This window comes from Orycteropus afer, unplaced genomic scaffold, assembly GCF_000298275.1.
Source record: "Orycteropus afer afer isolate SDZICR_OR568_19922 unplaced genomic scaffold, OryAfe1.0 scaffold00492, whole genome shotgun sequence".
Taxonomy (NCBI): Eukaryota; Metazoa; Chordata; class Mammalia; order Tubulidentata; family Orycteropodidae; genus Orycteropus; species Orycteropus afer.
This window is the reverse complement of record NW_006922079.1, coordinates 48256-59514: the sequence shown is the minus strand read 5'-3', so window position 1 is coordinate 59514 and position 11259 is coordinate 48256. Positions and strand designations below refer to the sequence as shown.

General features: G+C 38.9%; 1 protein-coding gene across 1 annotated transcript; it reads left to right on the top strand.

The window, feature by feature from the left end:
• Positions 1 to 1631: 1631 nt before the first annotated feature.
• Positions 1632 to 3020, top strand: NFIL3 (nuclear factor, interleukin 3 regulated). Its single transcript, XM_007955169.2, has one exon. The coding sequence runs from the start codon at positions 1632 to 1634 to the stop codon at positions 3018 to 3020; it is 1389 nt and encodes a 462-aa protein (XP_007953360.1).
• Positions 3021 to 11259: the final 8239 nt, after the last annotated feature.

The window sequence follows — 11259 nt, the reverse complement described above, 5'->3', positions numbered from 1 at the left end:
AAGCTGGCGGGCTTTTCCAGCTGATAAAATTATACTTCACTTCATTAGTCATTATGAAACTATGTGTAAGAACTAACGACGTAAAACAAAAAACACGAGATCTTTTTCAATATGGATAGAATGCCACTGTACACAGAAAGTCCTGAGTGAAGAGTTGTCTTGTCACATCTACTTTATGAAAATTAAAAATAAAAGCAGTATCTAGAAACAGATCCAAAAACCATCACAAAAAGATTGTTACTGGAATATGAAGTGGATTTATTATCTAACATCAAACTAAATGTCAAGCCAAATTCATATTATAAATATTTCATCAGTGGAAGAGGAAGCTAGTTGGTAGTTCTATTTTAGAGTTCTCATATTTTGTTTGAAACTAATTAGTAAAAATGAAAAAATTGTCCATAATGCTCTCAATTTAAAGTGAATTTTAGCTTTTGAGCATGCACTGTACTTAAATAAATAAATAAATAAAAATCCTTTGACTAAACCCAAACCCACTGCCATCCAGTCAATAGTGACCCTATAGGACACAGTAGAACTGCCACAGAGGGTTTCCAAGGCTGTAAGTCTTTATGGAAGCAGACTGCCATGTCTTTCTGGAGCAGCTGGTGAGTTTGAACCACCAACCTCTTGATTAGCAGTCAAATGCTTTATTTATTTTAGTCAAAAGTTACTATATAACTGAAATCTACTATTATAAAATTTTCAGGCCCACAAAATCATTTTGGGCACTTTGATCTTAAATGAATATATGATAAATCAGTCTGATATGTGGCAAGTCACATGTTGGAATGAGCTGGAATATGTAAGCCCACATAACACATTCAGAGATGGGGAGAACATACTTACATCTACATAAAGTGAAGATTAAAAATACAACAACAACTACTCAGTTGTATATGTGGCTTTTAGTTTTAGTGGAGATAAAAATTTAGCTTCATTTATAGCTTCTGTACAGTAATTGAAAAATCCATTTACTGGTGTTAAAGGGGTTTGCATGGTAGAATTATTTTTAAGAGATGAACTTCTTTGCAGTGATACAGATGCTATCTAAAATTATTCAGAATCATCACAATATGCAAGAATTATTTAAAAACTTACCAATCATAGGCAGTTTATCATTTTCTTCCTATAATGTCCCATCCATACATCCAAGCCCAATTATTTCTCCTTTTTTAGTCCACCCTTCCTCTACTTCTAGGGTGGATGCTTTTGTCTCACTTTTCTGAACCACATACCCCTTTGCTGATACAGCTCACTTGTTATTTGTCTTTTACAACAGTTAATAGTATAAGAACTTGGGTACTCATTTCCTCTTCAAGGTTTTAAACTCCTTGAAAGCAAGAACCATGTCTTATTCACACCTGTAAACCCTAAACCTTAAATACTTAACACCATCTCTTGTACATAATTGGTAATTAATATTTATTAAGTAGATAACTACTTCTTTTAATGTATTACAGATAACCTAGAAGATACCTACTCCATTCAACAAGAGGAACTATTCCTGGACTACAGAACTGAAAGGAAGAATATGAATGGATTTTGAACCACAGTTTCTAAAGAGTTTGAGAATACTGGGGAAATAATTTGTTCTCCTACACAACATATACAGGTAAAGGTTGTTTCTGATGCAGCTGAGAAAAATGCAGACCATCAAAAAAGAGCAGGCATTGCTTGAAACTAGTAGCAGTGTAGACAAGATGTTGGTACTTAATTCTGCTTTAACTGAAGTATCAGAAGACTTGACAACAGGAGAAGACCTTCTATTAAATGAAGGAAGTGTGGGGAAAAACAAATCTTCAGCATGCCGTAGAAAGCGGGAGTTCATTCCTGATGAAAAGAAAGATGCCATGTATTGGGAAAAAAGGCGGAAAAATAATGAAGCTGCCAAAAGATCTCGTGAGAAACGTCGACTGAATGACCTGGTTTTAGAAAACAAACTAATTGCACTGGGAGAAGAAAACGCCACTTTAAAAGCTGAACTGCTTTCACTGAAATTAAAGTTTGGTTTAATTAGCTCCACAGCATATGCTCAAGAGATTCAGAAACTTAGTAATTCTACAGCTGTGTACTTTCAAGACTACCCAACTTCCAAATCTAATGTTAGCTCTTTTGTGGATGAGCATGAACCCTCCATGGTGGCAAGTAGCTGTATTTCTGTCATTAAGCACTCTCCACAGAGCTCTCTGTCTGATGTTTCAGAGCTGTCCTCGGTAGAACATACTCAAGAGAGTCCTGTTCAGAATAGTTGCAGAAGTCCTGAAAACAAATTCCAAATCATAAAACAAGAGCCAATGGAACTAGAGAACTATACAAGAGAGCCAAGAGATGACAGAGGCTCCTATACAGCATCCATCTATCAAAACTATATAGGAAATTCTTTTTCTGGATACTCACACTCTCCTCCTCTGTTGCAAGTCAATCACTCCTCCAGTAACTCTCCAAGAACTTCGGAGACTGATGATGGGGTGGTTGGAAAGTCATCCGATGGAGAAGATGAACAGCAGGTTCCCAAGGGCCCAATCCATTCTCCCGTTGAACTTAAATGTGGACATGCAACAGTGGTGAAAGTTCCAGAAGTGAATTCCTCTGCATTGCCACACAAGCTTCGAATCAAAGCCAAAGCTATGCAGATAAAAGTAGAAGCATTAGACAGTGAATTTGATGCCACGCAAAAACTGTCCTCACCTATTGACATGACATCAAAAAGACATTTTGAACTTGAAAAGCATAATACTCCAAATATGGTACATTCTGCTCTTACTCCTTTCTCAGTGCAAGTGACTAACATCCAAGATTGGTCTCTTAAATCAGAACACTGGCATCAAAAAGAACTTAGTGGCAAGACCCAAAATAGTTTCAAATCTGGAGTGGTTGAAATTAAAGACGGTGTCTACAAAGTTTCTGACCCAGAGAATTTGTATTTGAAGCAGGGGATAGCAAACTTATCTGCAGAGGTTGCTTCACTTAAGAGGTTTATAACTACACAACAGATATCTGCTTCAGACTCTGGGTAACCTACTACTGAATGATATCTGGCTGTTTAGGAAGTTATCATTTGTAATAGATGAATATGTTTTGTATTATGCTGAATTTTCACTGGACTTGTGATGTCATTTCACTGTAATGTTCACCTGTTGTCTGTCTGGTGTCTTTTTGTGCACAAACTATTATGAAGATTAGATTGTGTTATCACTATGCCTTGTGTATAGTCAAATAGTCCATGCAAAGACTGTGTATATTGAACATTATTTTTGTTGTTCTATAAAATGTGCAAGTTACCAGTTTCAATAAAGGATTGGTGACAACACAGAACTTCTGCCAAATTGCACTTGATCTCACAGGAATAAAAAGCAATTTAAGTTACCAAAATAGTTATTAAGAAATTTTATATTTTACTTATTTTGAGGAGTTTTCTCTCCTAAACATGGAAAAACTGAAGTACAAGTTCAGTAAATAATTTGCTATTTCTCTAGTTTCTAAAGAAAGAAAAATTAGAACAATGAGTTTTCTGGCATTTGTTCCTAATTCGTTCAATTGCTCTCCATTGCATAATTTAATTTTAAAGTACATTTTCTCTATACATTTTTTTAAACTAGAGAAATCCAAGTTGATTGGCAAAGACTTGCTTTAGTCATCTCTCTTAATCATGACACATGGATGTGGATAGTTGAGTCTCTGACCTACTATATTAGATTAGAGGTTACTTTAAAAGAGTGGTAAAGACTAAATATGAAGGACTTTTTATACTATTGTAAATCTAAACAGTTCTAGAGAATAACAGTATAGAGAATGAGCTAGTGAAATACTGTTTTTACTGAATTTCCAAAATGTCAAAGAACACATTAATTACCACATTACAACATGTATAGTCTGAATATATCCAATGGCTTATTTTTTTAATATTTAATGAATAATATAAATAATAGCTCTGTATCTTCAGGCAAGAGCCTTGGTGGTGCAGTGGTTAAGTAAACCAAAAAGGTCTGTGGTTCAGACTTACCAGTTGCTCTGCAGCTGCAAACCAAAAAGTCAGTGGTTCAAACCTACCATTCACCTTGCAGGAGAAAAGACCTGGCTAACAATTACAGCCTAGTAAACCCTATGGGGTAGTTCTGCTCTGTCACATGAATTGAAATCAACTCAGTGATACACAACAATAACATATCTTCAGGTATTAGTTTAGAAACTATAGTGGTGGTGGTGGTGTCAGCTGCTGTCAAGTCAGCTCCTGACTCATGGTGATCCTAAATACAATAGACTGAAACATTGCTCAGTACTGCACCATCCTTGTGGTCTTTGAGTATGGGACCATTGTAGTTCATAGGGGTTTTATTGGCTGATTTTTGGAAGTAGATTGCCAAGCCTTTCTTCTAGTCTGTGTTAGCTCTAGAAGCTCCACTGACAGCATCATAGTGACACTCAAGCCTCTACTGACAGGTGGGTAGTGGCTGCACATGAGGTGAACTAGTTGAGAATCAAACCCGAGTATCCCTCATGAAAGAAGACAATTCTACCACTGAACTATGAGTGACTATAACATAAAAGTACAGGGGAAAAATACATCATTTTAGTAAATCTATGGTGAAACAATTGCTGATTATTTGTCCAGTTATTCTGTAATTGTGCTATGAAAATAAGTGTTGTGAACATGAACCAAGTTTACTACTGTTGCAGTGTACCCACTTGTATCTGCACACACCTGTGGGACAGTAAAACAGGGTGGGGCGCAGTGGTGTTACTCAAGCACAGCCTTCTCCACAGATAAGACTCCTCAACACAACCTTCTCTAGAATCTTATTTTTGCATGTTGACCTCTTTTTCTATTCTAGAAGTTGGTGAAGTATCATAGAACATGTCTACTTTCACATGCAGATTGATCTCCCCTCACTTAGTTATATTGGCACCTGGGCAGAAAGGGGGTAGAGTCCCTTGTGATGTCCCATAACAGGGGTCTTGGGTCTTTTTGACTGACCAATTAGAATAAAAGTCTGATTGTGGACATGTTGCATTTCCTGCCTTTATACATTTTAAAAAGTGTGGTCCTTTGAATTAAGGACAATGCTGGCAATATACACATGCACCATCTACTTCATGTTTTGGTCACCAAAAAAGAAAAACTCACACCATCAAGTCGATTCCAACTCATAGCAACCCCCCTTGAGTTTCTGAGGTGGTAAATCTTTATGGAGGTAGATTGCCCCATCTTTCCACGGAGTGGCTGGTGTGTTTGAACTGCCAACCTTCTGGCTACCAGTCAAATGCCTTAGGCATTGTGCGACCAGAGCACCTTTTATTTTGGTCATAGTGATCTGTTTTCTCTCTAAAATCACCTGGTTTTTAGAGAAATGTTTTGCATGGCTCAATCCTTGGCCTTCAATCTTACGCATTTTATTAGTGACTAGATGAAACCCAAAAGCAAACTTACCTTACCTGGGAATGTTACAACTCGGAAAAGGAGGGCTGAAATACTGGATGGCATTCATGATAGAAAAGACTTTGACAGCCTAGAATCAATGGAATAAATCTAATAAGATGAAACATAATAGGGATACAATGTAAAAGTCAGGTTCTTAGATGAAAAGAAAGCAACAAAAGACTGTCCAAGTTCATAATTAGTTTAAAAAAAATGTGAAATATACTTACGTGGAAGAATGTTTTTGTTCCCTCAAGCATACTTGTATTAGCACAAGCAGTATCCAAAACAAGGAGGCACCTATCCTCCTCTGAACACTGTGCCACACTTGCTGAGAGGTGAGTGCTGTAATAAGCATTCCGAAGAAGCCTATCACAGATGAGACATTTTGCAGCCATGATATATGAGAAAACAATGTTGATAATATGTGCAGAAAATGGATCATCCCTATGTTGTGTGGTACTATAAGTAAGAATAAGATCAAGTAGATATTAGAACAAAGGAATCCCTGGGTGGTACAAACAGTTAACGTATTCAGCTGCTAACCAAAAGGTTGGAGGTTGGAGGTTTGAGTCCACCCAGAGGCACTTTGGAAGGCCTGGTGATCCACTTCCATAAGATTACAACTGTTGGAAACTCTATGGTGCACAGTTCTCCCCTGACACATGCAGGGTCATTGTGAGTCAGAAGCAACTCTACGGCAACTGGTTTTTTGGTTTTACTAAAAAAGTAAATCTTGAGTTTATTTGAAGGAAGAATTTATATCTGTAGGAGCTGTCCAGGACTGAAGTGGCCTGCTTCAGGCCATAGCACCTTCCATATTAATCACTAGATGTTAGCTACCATTGTTAATATCACATTTGTGTCATTTTAGTTTTTTTTTTCCTTCATCTCATATTTTTGCTTGAATTTTAAGGATCTAAATTTTAATTGGGATGATGTTTAAAATATTACTCCTTGAAAAATAATAGAATAAACAAGCAATTTCAAACCTACTAGTGAATAAAAATGATACAAATTAAAATTTCACTGTGATACAACTGTTTCATACTATCAACTGAGGAAACACTACCACCTCTCCCTCCCACCCACAAAGTCCCTAAAATGGATAGGAAATGCTTTTAAAACCCAGTCAACCTACCTGTACTCAAAAACAAAAAATGGAAACCTCAGAGTACCAAAAGTACTTAGAGAGGACAGGAAGCTGTGGGCCTATAAAACACAGAAGGGCTCTCACAGGGCCCGAGCTTTGGGACTCAGGATACTAGGATGAAGTTACAGCAGAACTGTCAACAGTGGGATTTAATTGGGATACTGCCGCAGACATAGGTATTTGCCATCACCTATGTTCCCTCCCCCTCAGGGACACAGGACAGGACTTTGGGTGCTAGAGGCTGAGCATTGCCCTGGTGACCGATAGTTCCCCTATAGAATGCAGACATTATGCCCCCAAGCGTAGCAGCTTGGGGCCTCTGTATCCAGCAGTATTACCTTGCTACTTTTTGTATTGCTATATACATTTTAAGGAGCTCTGTTGGCATACTGCCTAAGGCATTTGACTGCTAACCAAAAGGTTGGCAGTTCAAACCCACCAGCCGCTCCACGTAAGGAAGATGGGGCAATCTACGTCCATAAAGATTTACTGCCTCGGAAACCCAATAGGGGTTGTTATGAGTCAGAATCAACTCAATGTCAGTGAGTTTGGGTTTTGTTTTGTTTTTTGGTTTATGACCATTTTATGGAACCCATATGGTAGAATTCTGACTTTCCATACAGGAGAGTTTCATTGAGTTCCCAGACAATGCATCTCATGTGACAGCCAACACCTGTTAATGGAAGTTTGTGTGTTGCTATGATGATGAACAGGTTTCAACAGAGTTTCCAGACTAAGACGGATAAGGAAGAAAGGGCAGAGAATCTTCCAAAAATTGTTATGTGCCTTCGAGTCAGACCTGACTCATATAGCGACCCCTCATTGGGTTTCTGAGGCAGTATCACTACGGAAGTAGATTGCCCAACCTTCCTTCTGAGGAGTGGCTGGTGGGTTTGAACCACCAGCCTTCTGATTAGCAGTCAAGTGCCTTAGGCACTATGCTACCAGAGCCAGTGAAAATCCTATGGAGCACAATGATCTGGAATCTTAGAAAAATTAGCCAGTGAAAATCCTATGGAGCACAATGATCTGATCTGCATCCATTCATGGTGATGGCACAGGATCACACAGCATTTTGTATTTCATACACATGGGGTTGACGTGAATAGGGGGCCAATTCTATGGTGGCTGACAGTAACAACATGTTCATTTTATGAAGGAGAAACCAAGACTCTGAGGATTAAGTAACTTGCCTAAAGTCTCACAGCCAGCTAGTGGGGCAATCATTCGCACCAGAACCCAGCCCTTGTGCCGTCTTTGTTGTCATTGATATACTCAGGTCATTGCTTTGGACCCTGTGTATTTTGAGTGCCTTCCATCCTAGGTGGCTCATCTTCCAGCACTTTATTAAACAATATTCAGCTGTCATCCATAGGATTTTCACTGGCTAATATTCAAAAGTAGATTGCCAGTCCTTTCTTTTTCCTCTGTCTTAGTGTGAAAATGCTATTGAAATTGGCAAATGAGTGGTGAAGAACAAAATAAGGTGACAAAGAAACACCTACTTAAAAAGTCAGGAGTACATAGCTTTAGCTGCTGAATCATCATGCTATGAACAATCAAGAGTGATTTTTATTTGTTGACTATTGATAATGTTGGCTGACACACAAAAAGTACTTGCTTAGAGGCTTAAAAAGTAAACTAACTAAATCAAGTAATTCAGACCAATTAACTGCCAGTTTTGGTCATTGTTAATCTTACCATTTGAGAAGGAAAAGGTTACTTTCAGGAAAATACTTGAATAAAATCCAAGGCTCAAGAGGTTAATAATAAGGGTGTTTTTGAAAGAGCTCATGGAAGAAATCTTGAAGATGAAAAAGAAGGGGGAACAATTAAACAATGGAAGTAGTTCAGTAATAACAGTTTAACAAAAGAGATATAAAGAACAGGAAGAAATCTCAAAATTAACATCACTTGAAGGAAACAGATATTTCAGTGTAACAAAAAGGAGAAAAGTTATTCTAACAGCTATTTAAGATTTCCAATGAGAGAAGGAAATTTTTGAGAAAATATTTTGATAAACAATTTGGGTAATAAGAAAGTCCCAAAAACAATAATGTCAGGAGGTACCGGGCACAAATAAATAGATAAGGTGCTCTGCAGAGAAAGAAGAAATAGAAAGTGGTGATATTTTGTGCTTTTCTGGAGGACAGGGGAGAGCTTGGGGGTTACTATTGAAAGGGAGGGAGGAGAGAGAAGGGATACCCAGTTTTGTGCTATGTGCTGTGGAGGAGATGGCAAAATGAGCCATCCTTTTGAGGAGTTTTAAATTTGTTTGTGAAGGAAGGACCAAAATGCCAAAAGTAGTAACAGCGAGAGTGCTTTATCAAGAGATAGATTATGTAGAAAAGAATATTGCTAGTAAAGAAACTTGGAGGATGAAACTGTTCCTGTGAGCAGGGAACTAAAGGCCATTTTACCAAGAGAGGGACTTGCATTAGAAAGAGGTAATTTAGAACTTGTAAGGTGGGAAAGTACATATAATGCCACTGTTCCATGGAGAGATCATCAAGGGTATTCTCTGAAGAAGTTAATGTATTTGGAGGATTAATAAGAAAATTCAGAATAAGCACAGAACCACTTATCAGAGTATCTTGACTTCCAGCCTTATGAAATTGCACTTGATTCAACAGAAATGGGTGGTGGTGTTAGCTGCAGTCCAGTGAACCCTCCACTCTTGGTGACCCCATGAATGATGGAGCTGGAACTACCTCCTCCATCATCAGCTAAGGATTGGTCCATTGTGATCCATAGACTTTTCACTGGCTAATTTTCAGAAGTAGATCTCCAGGCCTTTCTTCCTAGTCCACCTTAGTCTGAAAGCTCCACTGAAACTTGTTCAGCATCATGTTGTTGTTATGTGCCGTTGAGTCAGACCTGACTCATAGGGACCCCTCCTTGGGTTTCTGAGGCAGTATCACTATGGAGGTAGATTGCCCCATCTTCCTTCCGAGGTTCAGCATCATAGTAATGTGCAAATTTCCACTGAGGGATGGATGATGGCTGAGTTGCATTGGCTAAGAATCAAAGCTGGTCTCCTTCCTGAAAGACAAGACTTCTACCACTGAACCATCACATCCTCAGGAATGGACATTAGAAAATTAACCTTGAAACACCATTCTGAAAGACTTGAAAGGGGCTGAAGCTAAAGGGTAATTGAACACTAAATGGAGGAGAGTAGATGAGCGATGGTAAAGTGAAAGATGTGAGAGGCACCAGATGAATTTGAGATTCATGAAAAGTCTGGAAAGGGCAAAAAGAAAAGAATACTGTGGACAGACAAACAAGCAGAAGTTTTAGAAGGTCACTTGGTGGGCAACTAGGCTAAAGCCATACTATGGTTTGGCATTTATTGTCTTCATAATGGGAGTTCTGGTGGCGTAGTGCCTAAGGCATTTGATTACTAACCAGAAGGCTGGAGTTTCAAATCCACCAGCCACTCCTCGTAAGGAAGGTTGGGTAATCTTCCATAGCGATTCCGCCTTGGGTTTCAAGGGGGGATCGATATGAGTCAGATCTGACTTGACAGCAGTGAGTTTGTTTATTTTTTGTCTTCATAATAGTTCCAAGGTGAAATACACTCTGGCCAGCTCTGTACAGTTTGAGCCCTCTCTGTCCAAAGAAGAATGGTGAAGTTCATTGATCTCAGTGCAATTCTGTGGTGCTCTATTGCCCCAGCAGGGACAAGGTTGAGAGTCACAGGACATCTGTATTGCCTCCTTGTCACATGGCTGGAGGTGTCACAAAATGGACTGTGGTCATTATAATCTGTTTATCTTTGAAGTGTTGCTCTGCTATTCATGAGGTTTTCTCTGGCCAATCCTTTGAGAAGTGGGTGGCCTCTTCCTTCTTCCTACCATTCTCTGGAGAAGGATGTCGTGCTTGGTAAGGTGGAGAGTTGACGATAGAGGGGAAGGTCCTCAACGAGATGGAATGACATATTTGCTGTGGCGATGGGCTCAAGTATAGCAAGGATTGCAGAGCTGGCACTGGCCAAGGCAGTGTTTCGTTCTGCTGTGCATGGGGTCGCTATGAGTCAGAAACGACTTGACAGCACCTAACAACAACAATAACGTATTTGAAGTTTGAATTTGCTTTTTCTCTCCTACTTTTCCTTCATCCTTTCCAAGTGTGCACTGATTTCTCCAGAGAAAAGGAATAGTAAAAGGAACACTTAGAAGACAGGCAATGCTGGGAGGAAAAAAGAGGAAGTGGCATAGGCAGAAAAAAGGGATAGGAGAAAAAGAGAGCAGAAAATTAGCCACAAGGTGATAGATTGAGATCAGCCAAGAAAAAATGTGTAAGTGGGAGAAGACTTTACTTCGTTTCCTCAGCTATCAGAAATGTAGGTTTTGAGTCATTATGAGTTTAGAACTATCACTAAAGTCAGCCAGAATTTTGCTTCTCTGCCCTCTCCTGAAAACTTAAGAACTCATCACCATATGATATGAATAATAGAAGTCTTTAAAACTCAACTGAAAAACTCTTACCTTCCCATGTACATCAGCATTTTCTGGACACTTCAGTAACCCAAATCAGGGCTACTGAAGAAAGGCAGGTTGTAATAAACCTATTCCTAATCTACAAACTTTGAGCTCTGGTAGCATAGTGCCTAAGGCACTTGACTGCTAACCAGAAGGCTGGCGGTTCAAACCCACCAGCCACTCCTTGGAAGGAAGATGGGGCA